The following is a 24,305-nucleotide window of genomic DNA, read 5'->3' as shown; positions in this document are numbered from 1 at the left end:
TGCTCACAACTGAAGATTTGCAGTGGCTGAGATAAGGAAGGAATCCATCAAAAAAAAAGGGGAAAGTTGGGGTAGACTCCCAGGGCCAGCCCGAGAAGCAACAAAGAAACGAACATGGGAAACGGATTAAAGTGAAGGAAAAAGAGACTTGAGGTGTGAACAAAAACAATGAAGGGAATTAGGGCTGGGTAAGAGCCCGGAAGGATTAGGATACATATCCCCCCCCCAAATTCTGGAGAGAACTGAGGAATTAAGACACGAGACAAGAGACAAAAACAGACAGCAGGGACTGAAGAGCGATAAATCATAAAGAGCTTCTTTGACAGTCGGAAAGCGCTTCATCTCAGCCAGACAAAACAAAAATGCAATCACTTCTGATTTTAAGATGAATGTTTACACGCGGATGTAATCCATATTCCTGTTTTTTAGATTAGCACACTAAAGCACATTTTAAAGTTTAAAATCACCCCTGTGGCAACCCATCCTGGGCGTTCGAGTAAATTGTGGCTGATGTTTGGGAACTACGAGTGACATGAAGTTGTTTCATCATTTAAAGCCATTGTTTGTTTGTTGCTGTTGCATAGAGTTATGTAGCAGTAATGGAACACATTTCTTATTGATCTGTGCTCAGCAGATCAGCGGCTGAGATCTGGGAGTGATTAAAAGAAGTTTGGAGGATAGTAAATGTGTGTCTGTTGACATCCAGAGGAAACCTAATTTTTCTATAGTTGTGCACGCAGAAGTTTTCTGTGCAACAAAGGGTTATTATTCACTTCCAACAAGTGACTTGAGTTTGTCTGATTGCTCTTTCGCCCACCAGACATTGATGTAGTGATGTTGTCTCCCTTCTAGTGACGGATTACAGAAAAATCTCACAAGCTTTGGGAGACTGTTTGGTTGTAACCGCATCAGCATTGTCCTTACCAGGAATTTGCGCTTCTGTTTCCACTGGGAGCCCTGAGCATTGGTGTGTCGGTGGGCCTCTGTCACCATGTGAATCAGATCCCACTCATCCCCAGTGGGCTCTGGACGGTTCTGAAGAGTTTTCACCATTTCCTCCTTCTTGCGTCGCTCCCTGTTCTCCTCGATAAGGCGCCGTTTAGCCACCCGCTTTGAGTCATCCAGCACCACTTGGGGGAATAAAGAAGGAGAATGTCAGGCAAAAGTAGAACAGGGGTATGCAATTACATTGGATGTTGCTTGCAGGTTGCATGTCATCTATATAACCGCCTAAAAGGTCTACAGCATCAATACGGCTCAAAACTTTGTCCAAGTTCTAAAACACAACACAAAAATGCTGCATTATAAATTTTGTGACTTCTGTTCAGTTGTGATTTCAAGACATTAAATGAAGCGATAAGCCAGACTTATAGCACCGCAGCTATGTCTGTAGGTGCATGGGTCTACTTTGTCTTTTGACTGTGTGTGTGAATGCGTAGGTGCAACACTCACAGTCCATGGCCATGCCCACTGCAATGCACTTCTTGAAGCGGCACAGCTGACACTGGTTGCGGGTAATCTTGTCGATGATGCAGCAGCCATCGTACTTACAGGAGTAGGAGGGGTGGAGGTTCTTTTGTATGGTCCTGCGGAAGAAACCCTGGAAGCAGATGGCAAAGGACAAATTGATGATTTGTAGACAAAGGAGAGGGCTGGAGAGGAAATAGAGGTGTGTAAAACAGGGGATGGGAGGATATGCTGAAAGGGAAATCCAATTGGTTAGAAATCAAACAAGTCCTGCTTTCTTCAAGGCGACAGTACAGGACATGGGTAAGACATGTCATAAATAAATATGAACATGATGAACAGCAGCAAGAAGCAGACACAAAAGCCTGAATGGTTGTAGGAACATTACACATCATCATCTGGTCTTATATGCGTTTGTGTGTTTACAGAGTATTTACTTCAGTTTTAGAGAGAGAGAGAGAGAGTGTGTGTGTGTGTTTGTGTATACCTTGCAGCCCTCACAGGTAATGCAGCGGTAGTGGTAACCTGTGGCCTTGTCACCACACACCACACATGGCTCATCCTTTTCGAGGTAGCTGGGGATGTACCCTGAGAGAGAGAGGAGCAGAGTCAAAGTCAAGGAAAAGTCAAATGGAATGGGATTTTATTTTATGATGATGTTCCACTCCTAAATCCATCACGCCAACACACCACGCCTACTCATCACTGCTGCACCTCATCACTGCAGCAGTCGAAGAATTAAGCCAACGTGCGAAGCCCCCAAAACTGCAGTTCCTTGAATGACCACTAGGGCTCTGACGAGTCCAGGCTCATCAATTTCTACACAACTTTCACAGCAAAAACAAACAAGTTCATTAGATAACAGCCACTGCCTTGTGTGTAACCATGTGAGAATGTTTGTGTAAAACACTCATTTAAATTATAGTCAGTATAAACCATGAACCCTTTGGCTGCCAGCCATGTGTTATGTTACTGAATTGAAAGACGCCATATGAACATGATGTGTGGTAACTTCTATGAGTAACTGCTAGCCCACTTCAGAGTGTTACAACAGCTTGTTAAGTCACATTGAAGTTGACAGCAGTGATGATTGTGGTTTTGGTGCTTTTTGGATAATTGTCCAAGAAAATGAAAAACAATTTAAAAATTGAATTGCTTCGTGGTTAAGTTGTATAAAATAACCTGTCAGAGAAGTCTGAACTCCACCTCTTTCTCAACTTTCGGATAAACCGGTTGTTTCTTGTCTTGGCCCTCATGATTCCTGAACATTAACATAAAGACATTTAGCCCAGAGTTGTAGTGACAATACGGCAACATCCCGCAGAAGAGCTACAGAATCCCCAACTGATCACATCTTGCAGGCGTTTCAAGCAGGACAGACTGTTTTCTTGTCATCCACCTGATGGATTGTTGGCGGAGGTAATCTTCCAGAAATGCAGCAATGCAAGAGGATGAAGATGTTCTCAGCCCATTTATCAAGCCTGAGGGATGCACACTGCTTATTGTGGTCAGATAGAGCAAAAGCACTACTTCTAAGAATTTTAGGGTATTTCCACCACCCTCAGACAATGTCTCCGTCTCTGGATGGAGGTACCACTACAACTGTTTGTCCTCTTTGAGAGAACAACCGTATCGCATTACTTTCCAATTGATTGGCCAAGCATTATAGATTGGACAACTACTGCATTTAGTGTAGTTGTAAAATGGTAAGGCTTCATTTTTAACTCATCTTCAATTACATGACTAGAAATCCCTAAAATCAATGTGGTGCTAACATTAAAGATTTGATTTTATTACTATGATTCAACTTTACCAAAATAGAATTTGTTCCATTTATATGAAATGTAGGTTGCATTCGCTTCACCTTTCTAAATTTAGCGTTGAGTAGCCAATTTCTTTCTCTCTGTACTTGTCTTCCTCTCTGCAGCTTTTCTTCTGTATTCAAATAAGGAACAGGACACTTTGTTCCCTTTCCTCAGGACAGAGTGAGAGCGAGGGAGGGAGCGCAGAGACACAGGAAACAGCATTTCAAACCTTTTTTTTTTTTTCCTCCAACAATCTATAGCTCAGAATTTGAGAGGGGAGGAGACGGAACGCTGCAAGTCACAACTGCACAAATGTGGTTGTTTGAGTTTACACACACACACACACACACACACACACACACACACACACACACACACACACACACACACACACACACACACACACACACACACACACACACACACACACACACACACACACACACACACACACACACACACACACACACACACCCGTTGGCACATCTTTGCAATCTGTATATATCTATGATGATCACATGACACTCATATGAGGGTATGTATGTGTGTGTGTGTACAGTATGTGTGTGTGTTAAGGCGTGGTGAAAGCTGTGAGTGGCAGTGTCAGTTGGGCTCTGCATTTTGGCTTTGTTACAGATTTTAGATGGGGGAGGGCGTGAAGAGGATGGAGGGAAGGAAAGAAAAAGACGGACAGACGAGAGCAGAGGGGCAACGGGTGACATTAGGGCCAAATTGTGGGGTTTTTTTTATATGATTTTGAAGAGCTCCAGCTCTTTTTCCGTTGATAAGAAAAATGCATTTGGAATCAATTATAAAGTCAGAGGGAACAGAAGACAATTGGAAACTTATGTGGAAGGGCATTTCCTAATAGAAAGTAGTGAAAAGAATGAAATTGAACCGCTAAGAGAGAAAAGAATACAAACTAAACAAAGGAGGGTGCAAGAAGTTAAAAAACAAAACAAAAACAAAATAGGTGGAGCGTAGAGAAACAGGCCAATGGAAAAATAACAAGGATATCAGAGAACAATCATATAGGAGAAATGTCAGCTCCAGTGTGTTGGCAAGGCAAACAGCAGCAGCCGGATCCCTGAGCCAGCCTGCAGTGACGGTGTTTGCAAGCCAAGCCAAAAATCAATACTCATGCAGCTCTCCAGCTCCGGCTGCCCGCACCTCCCATAACCAATCCCACAATAGATCCACCAGCAAAACCCACAGAAGAACAGGAGATTTCTCAGAGAGACTGATGCGAAATAAATATTTCATCCTAACTGGTTCCACAACGTGACATCTTCTAATTTATTTTATCAAAGCGTATTGATCGGGGGATATGACTCAAGTCCGCGAAAGGATCCTTCTATAGAAGGCTCAGAGATGTGAAGGGTTGACACGCTGAGGACACTGCTGGCACTGAAACAATGATTATCGACGTGAATATCTGTCAAAAAGTTGCTCAGGTTATGTTTCTGAGTAGTGAACCGTTTTTACCGCATTATTCACTCTCATTTGAGTTCTATCACCACCAGACATATTAAAGATGGCCATCGCAAGTTAAACAAAAACCTCTCAAACACCTCCTGGCTGCACTATAAATCATATAATTATCCTATTTGTAGATGGGACATGAGCCAAACTAAAAAGTGCCCATCAAATTTAGTCTGCTTGTCACTTCTGCAAATTTTTCTCACACTGAAGTTTGTTTATGTGTTCATTTTTCAAATAATTTGACATTATCTGATGCTATGCGAAGGCGATGAAACGCCACGATTGACAGCTGAGGACTGATTGTGACTCTGGCGCCACTCGACGTCACCATCGTGTTTTGTCTTGACTGTTGCGCAGCAGGGGAAGTGGAAACTTGTCATCCATTTTTATATATGTCACCGTTCTCCAACAGCTAAAGGAAATATCTCCACAAGCCGCAAAAGGCTCCGCTAAGTCAACCACTTTGCGAATTTTGTCTGTATGCCATGTGGTGGAGTGACCTTCTTAGTGTTCTTTTGCTGAAACAGCTGCGTGCCTCGAAAGAAGATTGATGAGAGCTGTGAAACTGAAAGAAAACACGCGTCAGCTGTAAAACCAAAACAATGAGTCAGAAGACCCTAAAACGCTCAGAAGTGAAGAGTCAGGACACGTTTCCGTCTCTGTCTGCTTCCAGAAAAACAAGGTCACATTCCGCATAATCGCTTTCTTTTTACTTTGAAATCCTGAAATAAAAGTCATTACACATTTAAAAAATAAAAATAAAAACACTCCAGTCATTACAGTTTTTTTAAATTCTTATTTAATATGTATCTGTAGTCTTCTAGCCTCATTTCATTTTGTATTTTACTCTATAAACTCATAAAAGAATCCGCAGAGTCATCAGCCACCGCCACCAGTGTCTGGACTTCAATGGGGGAAGTGCCAACAAGTAATTATTACGTTTATAAATGATTTATTTTACTCTCTTGTCTGGTCACTCCCTCGCAGGAAAATAGTGACATCATCACTGTGGATGCCCTTCAGGCAGATGCGTTATCAGACCATTCTAAATAAAATAGGCCAAATTGAATAGAATACAAGATTCCAGCCATGATAGAGCAAAGCAGACAGGAAGAGAGTTGGAAGGGAAAAACATAAAACCGAGTGGCCCGAAAGGAATTTTATAAATGGCAAATCAACTCTCCTGTAGACTTAGATTTTATGTTTGTATTCCTCCCACCCAATCGCATTCAATATCTCACTCCTCCCTGTTTCATACATACTCCTTTAAGCTTAGGGGATTTTGAGCTGTCACTCAGACAGAATGCTAAGTCTGACAAGAAAGAAAAATGAGCAGATGGCTTTCGTTTATTGATGACAGTTGCCAAAATGTTTTATATTTTCTCTTTGGAGCTGACAAATCAAAAGCTTTATGTGCATAAGGCAGTGATGAATAATGTACCATAAGCTTCCACGGAGTCAGTCAATTGACTGGATTCACCGCCGTGAGACTGACAGGTACAATTTTTGTTTTTCTAAAAACAAAACAAAACAAAAAAAACCCAAAAAAACCCCCCAGCTCAACAAAAATGCTGGAAAGTGATTTTTAAAAAAGGAACTGAAAAGCTTTTTCCTTCTGAAGGAGGAGTGGGTTTTTGAAGAGACAGGTGTGGGTTTGTTTCCTCGCTGCCACTCCAGAGAGTCCACAAAACATCACCCACCAGTGGGTGGATATTCTATTGATATTTAGATTTCACTGATACAAATGCCATTTTCCCTTCAGGCCATTTGCCTCACGTCATTTGTCTTTATCGATTGGCTTATTCCTGATGCATTTTCTGTCTAGAGAAAAGTAGGCCAACACCGGTTTTCAGGGTCAATATTGTTGCAAGTTTCCAACAGCGTACAAATTTATTAGCATAATAAACATATGAAAGGAAACTATGATGGATCAAAATCACTACTTCAATGGAAAATTTCAGATCACGTCCTTTCCCATTAGTTACTCACCAGTCATACTCTTCACCGAACATTGGCTGTTCTTCCTCTTCCTCTTCGGGCCATTGAGCCACCTGGCAGAGAACGAGAACGACAAAAAAGAGGAGAGAAGAAAAAAAGAGAAGGCACGTAAGCATATATTCTGTAAATACCCCACACGTTCGTTTAAGTAGACGTATCACATCAACCCATCAAACAGCTGCAGACAAGAACAAACAAGTCGACCCCACAGAGCAGCACTGCTTCCCTTAAAGTGTTCGTATCGTGTTATTAATCCATTAGCTCAAGAATAACGCTAACGAGAATGCGATCCAACACTTAGTGCGAGTGTCAGATGCAATTTTCCTGGTAATGCATCCGGGAAATGGCTCTAATGTAAAGATCATGTGTAGATGGGAGTCTAGGATGAAGTTAGAACACACAACACTTAACATTCAGATATGCACCTGCAGCAGTAAGGACACATGCGAGAGGCATGTAGAGCATGAATGGGAGCCGGATGAGGTGAAGGAGGAAGCACACGGGGGTTAAGGACATTTTTGAAAAGATAGTATAGGAGTGATTATTGTGAGTGTCATGTGTTACATGTGTGTTGAGCTGTAACACCAGGGCCCTTTAGTAGCAGCTCCAGGAGCAGGACTCCATTAGCAATGTCAGGGGAAAAAAAAAGAAAGGTCTCACTCTCTGGATGCACTAGACAAGCCGATATGTCACATTCACTTTATGATGGATTTACATTACAGTATGTTCTTTATTATAGGGAGGAAATGATCCGTCCTCTGCTTCTCTGTCTGATGTTATGCCTTTTGTCTCATAAATCTTTTATCTGCTAGTGTGTGTGGCATTTTGCCTCGTCTAAATTGAAGATCCTCTGATCTATATACTGTATCTACACAGTGAGTCAATAGTTTGGAAACACCTTCTCACTTAGTGGTTTTTCTTTATTTTTATCACTCTCTACATTGTGGATATAAAATAAAGACATCAAAACTACGTAAAATATATGGAATTATGCAGCAAACCAAAAAAAAACAACATTAAAAAACGGCATACATTTTATATTTTAGACAACTGTTAGAATCCACTTTATGGCACGGACTAATCGGCTAAGTAAAGAAAAACCCACAGGCCATCGTTACTTAATCCAAGATCCTAAGATCCCATTTATCCTCTGCTGCTGAGGATAAATTATTCTTAGTCACCAGCCTCAGAAAAGTTAACAGCACCTCACATTAGAGCCCGGAAAAATGACACACAGACTTCTAGCAGCATCTCTATATAAGCTGTTCAGAGAAGACCACAGGAATCAGGTCTTAATGGTCAAACAGCTGCTGAGAAACCACTACTAAGGAATAGAAACAAAAAGAAGAGATTTATTTGGGCCAAGAAACACAAGGAATGGATATTAGATCAGTGTAAATCTGTGCTTTGGGTCCAACTTTGAGATTTTTGGTGGAAGGCACACTGAACCAGCACTGCTACTACAGCATCCTGTAGCGAAGCGCTGTCCCATCCGGTTTGCATTTAGTCGGACCATCATTTATTTTTCAACCAGATAGTGAATCAAACACACCTCCAGGCCATGTGAGGGCTATCTGACCACGGAGGAGAGCGATGAAGCGCTGCGTCAGATGACCTGGCCTCCACCGTCACCAGCAAGTGCGACAAGACAACCACTAAATGAGAAGGTGCGTCCAGACTTTTCACCGTTAGTGTGTATGAGTTTTATTTATACTGATAATATAAAAAATGCCAAGCTTGTGTACAATATCAGGATAAAACCGGTTTCTCGTTTTATTCCTCCTGCGTCTTTACATAATGTTATTATGTGGGCTTAATTATACAGCTACGCCTCATAGATTATCAAAAGGAATTAGAATTTTACATTTTACGATTGTTAATGAGGAAAAAAACCCATCTCCAATTGCTCACTTTTCTGCCTGCAGCAGTAAATATAGAAAATGTGAGTTTGCATTACAAATTTATATAAATACAGTTCAATAAAACAAGAAACTTTGCACTGAACATTAGGTGTGTGTCTGTCTGCATTCTTCACTGTAAGGAAAGGAAAACTCTTCTCTATCCTACTGTGCATGCTGGGAAAACTCACATAGTACGTTTGTCACTTTATATAGCATGAAACTGGGATTCAGGGATTTTTAAAAAATATTGGACAATCTTTCTTTTTTATGTTTGAATCCCGAGATATATTTAAGTTAAAAAAAAACCCACCCTACTTGGCACGACACACATGACCTGACTCCGATTTGTGATGAGGTGCTCTTTACCTCTGCCTGGTTTATTATTTTCATACATCAGGAACCCTGTCAGTCTGTTATTTGCTCACATGTAGAGGCATGAGCCGACAAAGAGGTGTTTCCCAGGGCGACTCTTTTGTCCCCTGCGAATGATGAAAACCTTTTCTCACCTCTCTTGTTTCTTTTGCGATAACATAACAACATGTTTTCCTTCTCGGTTCATGCGTGGCTGTAATTAAGCTGTGTTTGAACTTGACCTGCGCTATACATTTTACCTCGTCTTTAATTCTATACTGTCAGGTCGTCAGCGATGGCTCCCTTGGCCTTTTCACGACTACATAAGGCATGACTTTAACAAGGCATTAACAGCCAGTAAGCTCTTAAGTAGACTTTTAAATTAAAGCTTCTTTTTCCGTGATTGTTGTACCTGCAGCTTCTTATTAGGTCTCATTAAACTCATCTGTGGAACATTTAAGCGCTATATAATGCCACTGCTGTAATGGAATGCGGGAGGCGATCAGACAACGCCACTCGCTTCGAAAACCAGGAAGCAGTCGAGGATGTTCATCGAAGAAGCGACACCTCTTGTCATTAAAAAACAGGAAAGGTCGCAAGGTTCATCTTTACCCAGGTGCGAACTGTAATTTAACTTTTGAAACATCGCCAAAGCTACTCATTCTTTTCGTACATTATGTGTTCAAAAAAAAAGGTAGCGCAGAGACAATATGGAGCTTTAAGTGCCACCTATTTTGGTTTCAACATCACTTGATAAATTTACTGGAGGCAACAGCAATTTAACTGTCAGCTCGATGACAGCTCGCTCCTCCCATGTGGTGGCATGTTGTTTAAATGAGATACAAGAGATGTTCCTTATTCAAGACTATCACACCTACAACAACTATGCTTTATCTAGAATCTCAGTGACATACTTCATTTTTCCAAAGATTTTCCATCTCTCCTCGCAGGACAAACCCCTCAGTTCTGACCCTCTATTATGATTTCACTCATTCCAAAAGAGCATTCGGGAAAATTTTTTAGAAGCTTTGGAGGTAAAATAAAGGAAAAAAAAAAAAAAAGTGCTGCACTCCTGGCAGAATCTCAGAAGCAATTTCATTACTGTAGGAGCATTCAGCGGAGAGATTTAGAGACATGATGCCAAGTGGCTTACAGAAGCGAAAAGAAAAGACAAAAAGAAAAAAAAAAAAAAACAAATACAGAAAGTCACAATATGTACACAGACCGGTTCCAACGTCTGGTTAGTAATGTGAGGTGGTATTTTAACCACTAATAAACCTCTCGTCTAATACGGTGGTTTCAATCACTAAACAAACAGCTTAAACACACAAATTAAAGAGAAATCTGATTTGGGCGCTTATGCAGGAAAAAAAGAAGGGAAAAAAAGCAGGCAGTCAGTCTGGACAGGTTTCAGAATGTGTCACCAGCTGGTGGTCATGTGTACAAACACAAACACATCGCCTCATGGATAAAAACATTGAATATTTTTGGAAGGAATGCAATTTTTTTTTTAAAAATTTTTTCAAGTCGGGGCTTGAAGCCGTGCACCGCCGAGGCGAACCACAGAGCGCTTTTTAATTTCCAACTCCAAAAAAAAAGTTGGGAAGAGATACAGATTGCAACACACCTCTAAACATGCAGTGTAAGTCCCTTACGCTGTGCCTCTCGGCAACCTGAGCCAACCTCGCAGAAACACGAACACTGTACTTTTTCTCCATCATCACAAGTACGGCGCAACAAATGAAAGTGTAACAGCAACAGTTGGGAGTCGTGATCTATGAGGATCCTGCGCGACTAAATGTACCTGCAACCAAACAGGTGACGCAAACACAAGTTTAAAAGAGGAAGCAAAGCAGACTTACAGTGTGTAGGACTGTAAAATATGCATGTCAGAGGAGTTGAAGTATCTGACGTGTTGCTGCACAGCTCTCATGCATGGACTCAGACTATCTGTTTCTCAGCGTCTCACATTGATGTTTCCACCAATCTATCTTTAGCCGGCTGACCCTCTCAAACGCGCTCTGCCTCTCCCGTGCGCTCTTCTCCAGTCAGCGGCGGCGGTACCACCCACTGAGCCCTGATTGGAGGACAGCCAGCGACTCTATCTGTGATTGACAGCGGCACGAAGGAGTGTCGAGTAAAGTCACGGTAGGGGCTGTCAGGTAACCCGAGTATAAATCCATATGATTAGCAGTAAATTAGAATTAAAAACAAAAAAAACAAAAAACCCTGATAGTGGAGATTTTAAAGAAAGAAAACAGTCAGAAAATTATCCTCGCTTGTTCCCTTAAAGGAGGTACCAGCAGGTAAATTTCACTATGGAAACAGAAGGTATGAAAATTGTACACAATTCTAGATAACTAAAGGACAACACTCCAGAATATGGTCTGCTAAATTTCCTGAAGATATTTGACATAATTTTAAAGTTTTGCTCCAGACAACCAAGATGAATATTTTTCAGAAAAATGTCCCAGTTAATCAGGAAGAAACAATCCCTTTGATGAATGTATATAAATAAAGGGACCATTTAAATTATGTTAGACTGAGAAAATGAGACTAAGAAGCTCACAAACAGACAGGACCATATAGATCATCACAGAACCTTAGATAAAATTACACCCCCAGCAGCATTCGGTAAAGGCACTGTGTTTTGTACAGTCTATTGTTCCTTCTGCCGGTTTCTCGCTGCTTCTTCTCTTCTATACGTCCGTCGAGCGCTGGAGGACACTTCATTTCCTCATGTGTCCCGCCGTCGCCTAAATTACAGGCTGAGCTAGAAGGGGATATAGACTGCCATTGAGTGAAAGCACACAACTCCCTCTGTCCTTGCAAGTGTACAGCAACCCACACATAAACCAGTAATAAACATAGAGCTAAATCCTCAAACATATATATAGCTCATTACATCCTACTATAGAGGTTTAAAAAGGACTTTACAGCCTAAATTACTACATTTAGCCTGTATTTAGCTGCATTTATTGCACATCAGAAATGTGTGGATTCTGCGTAAATTCTATTTTATATCTTGTCTAAAAATACATCTGACGGAGATCGAATCATGTGCTTGCCGTTCAGTGTTTATTGAATTTAAGTCTCTATGAATGAACAAAAATTCAACTGAATAAATTAACTAAATTAGTTAAATCAATTAAAGGAGGAAATATTCTGACCAAAAGAAGACATGAAAAGTCCAGATGTAGGTCGTTTGAAAAGTTGTAAGGACATTACTGTAATCGGTGAGACTCATTAAAACAACACAGGCATGTCATGCCTTCCTCAGGGTGTGGAGGCACAAGAAAACAAAGAGCTTATATAAACAGACAAAGATCAATAAGGGAAAATTAAATTATTAGAGATGAGAAAGAAAAACACAAATAGGCTGATTATTTTAATTTTTTTAAAATTTAATTTAATTTAATATACTTTAATAATCCCCGAAGGGAAATAAAGAACACACTCTAGTTAGTCAGACTCCAAACTCCAATCACATGCATATGTTAATGTGTACAGGCCCCGAACAAAAACACACACACACACACACACACACACACACAGGGGGTGTGAGTGTGTGCAGAGGAGGTAGAGTGTCGGGCAGCTCCTTTGTGGTGCGCCCCAAATGAGCAACTTGGAAGGGGGACGGCGCCTTGCTCAAGGGCGCCTCACTCGAGGGCGCCTCGGCAGTGCTCCGGAGGTGAGCTGACTAATTCCCACTGTCAGCTCACATCCGGGTGTTTTTTGGGCGGGAGCGGGAATCAAACCGCTGATCTCAGAACATTGGACGACCTGCTCTACCGTGCGCTCTACCACTGAGCCACTGCTGCCCCAAATGACATTAATATACAAAACTGCGCTTAAAAATGTGGTTTAATGATAAAATTGGCGTGGCATACATAAACAGACACATTCTAAAGTTTGATTTAAACAATTATTGCTTATAAATCTCTGGATAAAGACCTTGCCACTTGATGGATGAAGATTAACTATCAAACGTCTGCAGCGGGTCCATCTGAATTCATATCAGCACATTTGCATAACATGATTTATGGCAATTGCACTAACACTCTTTAATCAGTAAACATTTGGCATTGAAATCCACAAGCAGACTGAATTTAACATTAGCTCTGCACGCTGTAAAAAATTTGAATCAAAACCTGGAACAGTAATGCAGAAATAATGAGCGAATTCATCATCCCTTTCTCAGGTGGTAGAAACTTGAAACTTGAAAATGGCGATGTGGGAGTCTCAAGTCCAACATGACTCCGCACAATCATTTGAAAGCAAAGCACCGTCAGAAAAAGGTCAAGCGTCACAGACACAGACGTGCAGGAGGAACAATGGCCGTCATCTCATCGGCTTTATGGACGGTGATAATGTTTGTCTAACAAAATAAAAAAAACTATTACTGCATTACAGGAGAAACTAGTTGGACTGCAAACAGTCCAAACCCCCATATGTTTAATAATTCATTGCCATGAAAGTATTGTTGTTCCTGCATTCAGCAAGCTAGTTAAACTCGCTATGTAGAACACATGACTTAATGCACACCGCGTTGACACACCCAAAACCGGTATGAAGCTGACATTGACTAAACAAAACACCTTCGTCATTTGGCACAAGTGCGAGTACATACAGTAACTCCCATTCTATTAGAGCCAAATGACACCCAGCCAGTCTCACAGCCTGACCTTCAAAATGCCGCCTGAAACACAACCACTGGTGTAAAGAGTCATAAAATCTGTAGTGTGAGGGAGATTGATAATGCCTTCAAATCCTGCGTCATGATCCTGTCGCTATGATCAAGGGTAGAAAAAACAGAATCTCTTCTATCATAGTAAGGCAGGAGGAGAATGTAATCAACACCAGAACAAGTTATAGCAGATATAGCTTTTTTGTTTTTTTTTACCCATGTGGCTAAGGAAAGGTGACTCTTTTATCCCAATGTGTAATCATGCAGAGCAGGTTGACAGTTGCACCGGTTTCTCTGCTCCTGTGTGTCTTCCTTGCACAGACAAATTTGACTGTTTTCCTTGACAAACAGAGGTTTAGACAAGTTAACATGTCTAGGCATAACAAAACATCCACAACAATAAACCTGATTATAATTTAATCTGAGGTGCAGCGTCATCCAGTGTAATAATGTGATTGAAACCATTAATCAAAATCTTTAATACCTTCTTAAAAACATAGTAACGGATAATAGTATTGATGTTGGATGTCCGTTTTTTCAACAAAGCAATATTTAAGTTGGAAAACAAGATGTTAGAGTGGAACGTATGCCAATATGTAATTTATAGTTGTAGTGAAACGAATCCATCAAACCTCTATCCATCCATCTTCTCGAAGACGAGACGATTGTGATTGTCTCGTCTACAGCCATTTATCACAGGTCTGCTGGAGTCTATCCCAGCTGGCTATGGGTAGAGACAGGGTACACCCCAGATGAAACCCCAGCTTATTGTGGGGCCACACATAGTCAAACAACTAGTCACTTTCACACTGATCAATTCACATAAGCCGTATGTTTTTGGATTCGGGAGGGAGCTGGAGAACCTGGAGAAAACCCCCGCAGACACACAAACACACGCTACACAGAAAGGAATCGAACCTGGAACCTTCTTGCTCTGAGGCGAGAGCGCTACCCACTGCACCACAGCGCTGCCCGAATCCATAAAGCATTCTCCATAAAAAAACAAACTTAAGAAGAGATATATTAATACGTTTATTCAAATACTTTTTCTGCTGCTGACCTTTTGTTAAACGACAATAAGCCTCTACACATTTATAGACAAGGTTTTATTCAGCGCTGCTTTTACCACATCAGAGAAACGACCATTTCCTGTTGGCCCCCCTTTCACAATAAGAGCTTCCCTCTTGCCCTCCAGCGCAAAAATGACATGTGCAATAATACTCAGATAATTGTACAACTGGATAGAATACAGTTAAACTGATCATACCTGCAGTGAAATCTACTCTGCGAGAAAGTGAACTGATTTCCCATCTATAATCCTTCTCATGTCACGCGTTAAAAGAGGGAATCTGGAGTAATTAAACTATTCTAATGACTTCCATTCATTGACTTTATTGCAGTTGGACTGCAGCCCGGAGAAAAAGTTTCGTACTTTGAAGCATACCAGCAACAGAGATTTGTAGAAAGAACAAACCACATGTGCCACTGTGGTGTAAGTCTTTGCCATTGTGAATGCAACACAGTGCAAGCAGCCTTGCATCAGCTGCAGTGATATGTGACACAAGCTGCAACTTCATACAGACTTTAGAACTAAATCTTAAAGCGTGGGGCAATTTATGCACCCCAATGAGATGAACTCCAATGGCATGGCACCAAACTTTCTCACTTTAGGTAATAAGAAACTTCATAATATATGACTGCGCATTATGAAATGTAGTATGTAAAACATGTTGGGGATCTAATGTCTATCTAAAACATGTGGAACTTGCATCATTAAATCTTCATTCGATGGGTGTGCTGTCCGTGGTATCCTTACAATCACCGGTTCTTCAAATTGGCTGAGCAGGTCGAAACAATGTTATGACAACACGCAGGAGGGAGGGGCAGAGATTTGATCAAATCCACTGTCATGCCGAGTCCACCACAAACATCTCCTCTAAGCAGCAACTGCTTCAGCCTGATGCCAGAGGAGATTTATTCCCTTTGCTTTTAATTATCCATGTTGTGCAAAATCCTGCAGCCAGCAGAGTAGTACAGGTGCTGCAACACAAGCAGAGATACATAGAACAGTCACACCCAAACATGTCGACTGAGGCAGAAAGGCTGGGATACGGGCGCCCATAACCATGACGACACCGACAGTCCCCTAGAAAGAGCTGTTAATCTTCTGACAGGTGTCCATGTTAGCCGAGGAATCCATCCAGGCTCCGCCGGATCGACGTTCTTAACATGAGCTTCTAATGCGGCACATGTGGAATTTATCTGATGCTGAATTGGAAGCAGCCAACGAGTCTCTCCACCTGATAATAATAACTCAGATTGTTGTGATCGCGTAAATTTATTCTGACAGTACAGGCATGGTAACGCACCTCTGGATGCGAAAGGTTCGTCATACTTTTCACAACTTGATTCAATCCCCGCAGAAATACAAACGCACTTTCTCTTCATAGCACACTGTATAAAAATAAATGTGAAAGATTAACAATTTGATTTCTATGGTCTACTAGCTGGAAATAAATTCATCTGTAGACACGCTGGAAACATTTTGCTTGCAATTGTTCGGGAGCCAACTTCGTACACGACATCAATGGCCAATGTTGACTTCAGTCTCCTCCTAGCATCTTATTTCCTATAGGGACAGAAGGGTTTTTTATAATCCCTTTGTTTCTGGTCAACAAAAACAATAAATAATGATTTAATCACGTTAAAACATGATTTAAATGACTTTTTTCTAAACATACCCGAGAATTACAGTAATCCCTCGCTTTTTCGCGCTTCAAGATAAACAGCTTCACTACATCGCAGATTTTTTAGTAGGTAGTCACGTGATACCGTATGCGCATGCTATTGGCTGACAGCACCTGGAAGTGCGCTGCGTTCTGAGACTCACGGAACACAGCGCACTTCCGTGAAACACAAAAGTGCATCAAAAAGTCTATAAGAGTGTGGGAAAAAGTAATACAGATATAAGGTGGTTTGAAATTAGTATGGGGGAGCTTCATACACGTTTAAATTACCCACGGTTGACCCTGAGTGACGAAGGATTACTCTATAACATTTTAATCTGAGGGAAATTATCACTTGATTGTGATGGTCCAACGCAACAAGGACAGAGAAAAATTCCATAGATCAGCCACATCAATCAATATTCTGATTTCAAAATTCAAATCTTGTTAATGATTTTGAAATTTTAAATGACAAAGCCTGATCACACCTGAAGACACCAGGTGCTTCTTTAAATTTCAGCATATGGTTTAACATGACAAGCTGAGACAAAGTTCAAGGTTAAAGTTGTCACACACTTCTCCACTCAGTTCTGTTTGTTCAGCAGCAGCCAGATGAATTCATCAAACTGACCCTTTATCTGCACCTATGGATGATGACAGCTGCCGTTGCTGCTGACTCCAGTAAAATACCTGCTAAACTTTTATTACCTCTGCTCTGAGCTGCATGACCCCTGCCCCATACAAAGGCAGGCGACGGGCAGTGACACGGACAACACAGCCAGACAGGCAACGCACTGACTGGCTGTTTATTTCTGCAAAGCGATAGGCTGTTAGGTCTATCTATACCGAGGGAAAATGTCCAAAGCTTAACGTTGTAATCATCAAACAATTTAACAGATACTCCATCAAGATAACTTTATCACTCAGCACTAATTATAATTGGAATTAGAAAAAAAACCCAAAAAACTTCTGTGTAGCACAACATGTATGCCAACATATACAGGTGTGTGCTAAGCTAAACGTGGCAGATACGTCCAACAGCCTAAAAAAATAACCCTGCCTATGACTACAGTTTGAGTATTTAAGTGAATGCCTCCAAAGTAGAGTAGAATTGTTCTTGACAGGAATTTTGTGTTGTAACAGAAGAGCAGCATGGTCCCATTTTCAGCTTTCCCTCTGATTTAGCCTTAAATTACATACATTACACAACATCCTCTCTTTGTTTAGATCCAACAAGTTCTCATTGAGCTTATAACCTTATAACCTGTGAACCAAAGGGGAACAAAGCTAAGACTGTCCATGGTGGACGTTTTTCTGTTGATTGCAGGACTGATAAAGACAGAACAAAAAGAAAGATGAAAACCATCGAAGGCTGACTTGAGCTAGAAGTCAAGAAGAAACAATCATTTCCCCTCTCAGGTAGCTGCAGAAGGCTCTATTTAACCTCCAATTTTCAAAAATCTTTTCATTGCGTCCTCTTACTCAATTTTTCTTAAATCCGTGGTTTACCCAAAGCCCTCTTCCAGAGAGAGGGGCCCCTTCCTCTAGTAACAGCACTATGACAGCGGCTCCATTCCACTAATATTATGTTTTCATTAATGAGAAGGGGCTTTGTGTTTGAGCTGATCTGACTGTCTCTGCTCCCCAGGAGTTCAACATGGGTCACATGTAGCTATAGGCTTCATTCTCTGAAAACAATTCAGATGAGAGTGGGAGAGTGGCAGATGGAAAAAGTGGCTATACTGTCTGGCTTGTCTGAAAAAAAAAAAAAGAAAAGAAGTAAAATAAGAAAACCATATGAGAGATTTAGACGATAAAAGGGAGACTGAAAAATAAAGAATCCCTTATTTCCTGTCCTCAGAAAACCTCCATGCGAAGCATTATGCACATGAAAAAGTCATGCCTACTTCATTTCAGAGACACGTTTGAGTCAAGAAAAGCAAACAGTCTCAGTTGAAAATTCTATAAACACAGAAACACAATTTCCAACTCACCGTTTCTCTTCTCCCTCTGGTGGGTTAGGGTCCTGCACCTTGGGAACAAGTTCCATTCACCTTAATTCCATCCAGCAGCCAATCATGAGAGACTGAGGCAAGCCCCACCCTCGGTTGCACACTTGTCATTCGCCGGTTGGGAGGGGACAGTCAGTGAAACATGACAGGGTCCCGTCCCTGGGGTTTTGGGAGGAAGTGTTGAGGGGATGCGGGTTGGTTGAGGGGCCCCCAGAAGGAGTCAACCCCCTGCGAACTTTGAGTGGTGCAGGTCGCTATGAAACTGCTAAATGAGGAAGAGGTTGGCGGTCCTGCTGAGGTAAATTGGCGAGCACAAGGGTCGGGGCTGGAGGTGGATGTCAGTCTCAGGGATACAGAGGGTGGAGTCGAATCCAGCCTAGAAGAGAACAAAGGAGGACATCAAAAGTCATTGTCTCAAAAGGAAACTCACACAAAGATGTCAGCTATCTCGCAAATGTGTCAACATTCCTGTTCTTCCAATCTTTACAAAGTGAATATTGCTCTTTTATAGGGAACTTTGTTATTAATTTGGGACTACAGGGTGGAGAAAATAAGCCACCGTCAAGATTCATGTTGATTGAAACTCAAATGTCTCAAACACCCCCCCTGATCAACCACAGAAGTTTAATACCACACATTTATCATTTATTACGTCACATTATAAAATAATGACGATCTGAGTAACACCCATCATCCTGAAAAAAGTTACTAGATAGTGTGTGTGTGTGTGTGTGTGTGTGTGTGTGTGTGTGTGTGTGTGTGTGTGTGTGTGTGTGTGTGTGTGTGTGTGTGTGTGTGTGTGTGTGTGTGTGTGTGTGTGTGTTTTTCTATGAGTGACTGCAGGTCTTGAGTCATTAGCCCAGGTCGCCCTCCTCTGTTGTCCGAGGAAGGCTTTATTCTTTCCTCTACTAATCCCGGGCTCAATGCCTTTATAATCCTGAGCAGTGGGATTCAGAGCATGAGAATGTCCTTAAACATGACTGATATGATTATTGCTTTTGCTGCTAATAGAGAGAGATTACAGGCCGCATTGAAAACAACCTTTTTCCATGCAGGCATATCAGTGTCTCAACTTATTATTATGACTACAGGATTCATTTTGCGGGAAGATGATGGTGTCAAAAAATACAAAGTTCTCACTTTTCGGCCAATTGACAAATGAATATTAATCCTAGATACAGGCATAAACTTTCTTTAAATACTGAAAACAAACAGTGTTTTCCAGAAAGAACAACTTTTGTTTGCTTTTTTCTTTTTTAACTTGAAATTGAATTTTCTTTTTATATTAACCAGCCTTCAAATCCTACATGCAATAAACCACATGCATAAATGTTCAGTTTCACAACTGTAACACCAAAAAGTGTCTCCACAGTTGACTCCCTCTTATTCAGGGTCTGCTACCAGACGAGCTGCCCAGATTAAATTGCATCATAGAGTAATAGATTTGTGTGTATATCTCATTTTCCCCCGATGCTCTGAAACACTCCATAAAGTTACAAAGAAGGTCTTAAAAGTCTCTAAGTTGGCAGCCCGTTTCTCTGAGGGAGGGGCGGGGGTGGCTACTTTTGCCAGACTTGTGGCTGTGGCCCAACAGCCGGGCCTTAACCACACCCCTGGACAAAATCTAGAGGCGACGGAGACGACTTTATTTGGATTATAGACGGTAATAAATGTACAGGATATTGCATTTATGGGTGTTTGTATGCCTATACAAAGTCACCTGAAGGCTGATAATATGACAGACATCCTGTAGCACCAACATTAGGTTTTAGAATTTGACAAATTGTTTGAACCGAAATCATTTGATTGGATAAAACAAGGTAACTGAAGGGTTCTTAGATGAGATATTAAAATTAATGACATTTTATTGACATTTTAAAAAAATAAAAGGATAATTTAATAACTAAAATAATAAAAAAAATTAAAGTAATGAGTTAATTGAAGCCTTATAATAAACCTTATTGAATGACGCCACAAGTGAACTCATATTTGCTCCCTACATCTCAGACTTTCTGACCCTTATTTGTAAAAAAACCCCCAACCTGATTTCTTTTTCTTTTTGGCACAATTATGCTTAATCTGATTGCCATCAGCCATGAACAGCAGGTAATTATCTTTGTCAGCAGAGGCCAAAATAAAAATCCATAGCTGCATTCCTGCTGTTGATTTACCAGAGAAACGACACGTATCTTAGAATAGAAAGTTAACGGAAAGACAATAATTAATTAATAGGAGCAGTGACCTTAAAGCAGTGACTTGCTGCCTTTTTTAATCGGTGGAATTTGTGATTAATGGAACCACATTTGGTGTCGCTGCAGAGTTAATGAATCTACATACGTGTAAAAGCACACTGGCTTAAATCCCACTGAGAAGTCTATTAAGTGTTTCGATGAGTTTAAGAAGAGCAGAACTTTCTCATTTATGACTAACTGAGAACTTGAGATGAGAAGACTCAACCCCAGGGCGATTATTAACACCCGCGGCTAATTGCCAATCTCAATCTATAAGCCATTGCGGCGATATTACATCTGTTTATTACGTGGCTTTCATGAAGAACCACAATCAAAAAATCTTAATCACCACAAACACTCTTTCATGCATACAAACAAGAGGCTGCCAGTGAACAGCAGACACAGTGCATTCATTGTTACGAGACAGGGCTGACCGTCACAACACCAACTTAATGGTGTAATGACATCAACCCAGAGTTCTTCCACTAATGTAGGCGACTTTATCAACAGTCTTCTCTCTCATTGATAGCGAGTGAAATTAGCTCAGTTCAGCAAATAAACAAACATGTCCCACCTTATTTGATTGGTGAGAAAAAGCATCTTTTGTGACCCGAGGGTATGTATTTCCCTAAAATTTCAATTGTTTCTTTACCTAGAAATACTCGGACTGTGCGGTCGCAGTAGGCTGAGCTAAGCTTCATTTTTATCTCCGCACTTTTTTTTGCGTAAAGAAATGTAAACAGAAGTTAAAACTGCAGCCGCTGTGCATATTTTTCCATTTTTAAAAGATGCTGAAACAGCTCGTGAATGTATGTGTTTAAACGGCGTCTGCGTTTCTGGCCTCTGGGTGGGTTGTTTCCCGCGGGAGCGGTTTACTGAACTCTCAGGACCTGCAATCGTAAGAGACGCGCCGTTAACTTATGTGTTGCGCTACAAACTGGAGGTCTGACTGTACAGTCTGACAGCATGATGGTTGTGTATTGTTTCTTGAAAGCATTTAGAGGACCTGAGGAGCTGTAAACTTTATATTTCACTTGTTAAGTAGATCTTAGCGAGTTAGGCTTACTAGCTTCTTCTTTTCAGAGTCTGAGCTCGTTAGCCTAGCCATTGGATATGAGCCTAGATTCCCACAAGTTCTTGTTATTTCGACTCCTGCTGAGTCGTCAGCAGCTTTTGTTCACTCTGGTGTGAACGTCTAGCTAGCACTGGTTGGCTCGCTTTCATGAGTTAAGTTGTGGCGATGGAAAAATAATACAGTCTAAACACATTAAACCCATACCGCATCGTCAAGGTAAAAAAAGAAAAAAGAGTGAAAGTAGTCTAATAAATAGTTGTAAACCATCCCTCTCTCTGCAAGCCATAAGGCCCTGAATGCCGTACCCTTGAAAGTACTCCTTCGCTTTCCCACCCAGGATTTTATACTCATATTAATACCCTATATATATTAGGACGAGAAATGAAAATACACTGTCAAGCAGCCTGGGTCATGCACAGAGCAGAAGTGAGCTGAAGAAAGAGGGTGAGAGGAGATAAGGAGAAGAAAGCCAGAGGGAAAACAAGCATGTGAGATTGAGTTAATATGTACAGCCGTCTGCGGAGGGTGACTTGAGGTAAAGTTGATGAAAGGTCAAAGAATGTCTTGATTTAGGTTCCGTTTAGAATGAAAGCAAAATAAACCCACTTATCAGAGATTGCAGACAAGTAATGGTAAGTCAACAGTGAGGTAAATTTAGGATCTAGGTTTCCATTTCGGTGAACCAATTCCAGGGGTTTTGGTGCTGTGCATGTTCACACACTGATATGGCTTCCTGGGACACTTAATGGAACAGAGCAAAAGTTAACGTTAATATTTATGAATGCTTTTCCTGCTTCAACAAATGTCGAGAAGTGAAAAGGAGACTATTCAATGACAGCACTTACATTTTAGTCCACGGAAGACCATGAAATTAATCGCTTGAGCGCTTGAGTGCTATTAACACATCTGCTTTTTTGCTTGAGAGATAGCATTAAATAGATTTTAATACCCCTAATTAGCAGGAGGGGGTAGCTGACAGAGACTATGCAAAAAGAGAATGCCTGCCTTGTATTGCCCAGGGTGGAGGTGACAACCATGAAAAGTAACATCAGTGTTTTTCTATGTGTCGGATGTCCTTCTCAATCTGTGTTACCTCATATGTGAGCTACACTGTCTGCATGACAAAGAGTTAAACGCTTCAAACCCTTTTAGAAAATTCACAAACATCAATGAAATTACCATAAACCCCTCCAGCAGCAGAGTCAACTACTGCAGTGTTCATCTGTGAACTTCAGGAGGTAACAAACGCTTTTATTTCAGAGCACCTGTGAAGATACTGAGGATCTGACAGCACCAATGAGCGTAGACCATTAAAGGCTTGAATTGAGGACTTGTTGGAACCACTTTGAGTTTGCATCAACATCAAAAAAAGAAGCCTTAATGTTCAAAAATTGTCCAAAGAGCTGCAAAAAAAAAAAAATCGAACCGTTGACTTATAATCAAATGGAAAGTTTGACATTTCCTGAAAAATTAAACTTCAATAAGTGTGTTCTTCTCTTTCTTTAATTTCCTTTGTAGTGTTACACACAATCACTACAGCTCACATGGCTCAGCCTCATGCACCATGACTCTCTTCCCTTCTAAGACAAGCTTCCAAATTTTAATTGGGCCTGCAAAAAGTTGAGTTTTCCCCGCAAGCGGTATTCACCTTTAATTGCAAGCTCTGAACAGCAGCCTTTAAAATGCATCAAAAGAATAGCTAGTGAATGTGTATGTTGATGCCTGGAAAAGCTCTGAATGAATTAAACATGACCAGCTCTCTTCTTCTGCGCCACAGAGATCGATATCCCTCTGTTCTTCAGAAAGGGTGGAGAAATAAGGAACTGGATGAATTTGGTACTGTAAAACAGGTCACAGAGCACTGCCTGTGCTGTAAGTAATTGCTTTCAGTAATTCTTCCACCAACAAAAAAGCAACTAATCAAGAGTTAGCTCCTCAACATGTAATGTAGAATTGTACACAGATCAATCGATGTTGGGTCTTTTATTCTCTAGCAGTTCTATATGGTGTTGAGTTTTGAAATAATGAGACACTTGACCATAGTTCACCACCTTTGTTGCTGAACAAAGAGTGAAGTGCCACAGTTTCCACTTGGAATATGTTTTAATCTTTGACCAATCCTGGAATCATCAACTGTTCTTGGGGCGACCCAGTCCACACAACACTTCTGATAACCCCTACCTGATGCTGCTGGTGAGTACTGGTACATAAATAAAACACACTAAATAATGTAAAACGGAATCTCTACATTGTCTGGGTGTCCCTGAACTTGATTGGTACAGGAGGAGAGGGAGGTGAATACATCCTCCACCGCGGTGAGCAAAGTTTAGCTTAAGCTCACGAGGGGGAACTCCTGTCAGAATTCCCACTATGACAGCAGACGTGGGGTCAGTGCTCCCGACTCCCTAGGGTGGCTCAAGCAATTAGTGGTTAAGTAATGGAACAGAGCTGAGTTGTTGATGTGGTGCAAGGAGTCTGATCATAGAAGAAATGGAGGTGGTGGCGGCGGGAGGATTAGTATCCTAGGGTCACAAGTAGTCAAGGCAATGAGATCGTGTTTCATGCTTCGT

The 24,305-nt window shown here is 41.1% G+C and overlaps 1 protein-coding gene across 2 annotated transcripts in view; it reads right to left on the bottom strand.

The window, feature by feature from the left end:
* Positions 1 to 24,305, bottom strand: part of thrab (thyroid hormone receptor alpha b) — a 108,708-nt gene that overhangs the window by 16,427 nt on the left and 67,976 nt on the right. For both annotated transcript variants that reach the window (XM_068305507.1, XM_068305508.1), the window contains exons 4-8: positions 18,412 to 18,805; positions 6,744 to 6,805; positions 1,955 to 2,055; positions 1,453 to 1,600; positions 925 to 1,130 (exon numbers count right to left, since the gene is read on the bottom strand). In XM_068305507.1, coding sequence (XP_068161608.1) covers positions 925 to 1,130; positions 1,453 to 1,600; positions 1,955 to 2,055; positions 6,744 to 6,805; positions 18,412 to 18,467 — 573 coding nt within the window. In that variant the 5' untranslated portion in view covers positions 18,468 to 18,805. The remainder of the gene's footprint in view (positions 1 to 924; positions 1,131 to 1,452; positions 1,601 to 1,954; positions 2,056 to 6,743; positions 6,806 to 18,411; positions 18,806 to 24,305) is intronic.

The sequence above is a fragment of the Antennarius striatus genome, chromosome 21, assembly GCF_040054535.1.
Source record: "Antennarius striatus isolate MH-2024 chromosome 21, ASM4005453v1, whole genome shotgun sequence".
Classification (NCBI taxonomy): Eukaryota; Metazoa; Chordata; class Actinopteri; order Lophiiformes; family Antennariidae; genus Antennarius; species Antennarius striatus.
The sequence above is the reverse complement of the archived record's forward strand: the minus strand, read 5'-3'. Positions and strand labels throughout refer to the sequence as shown.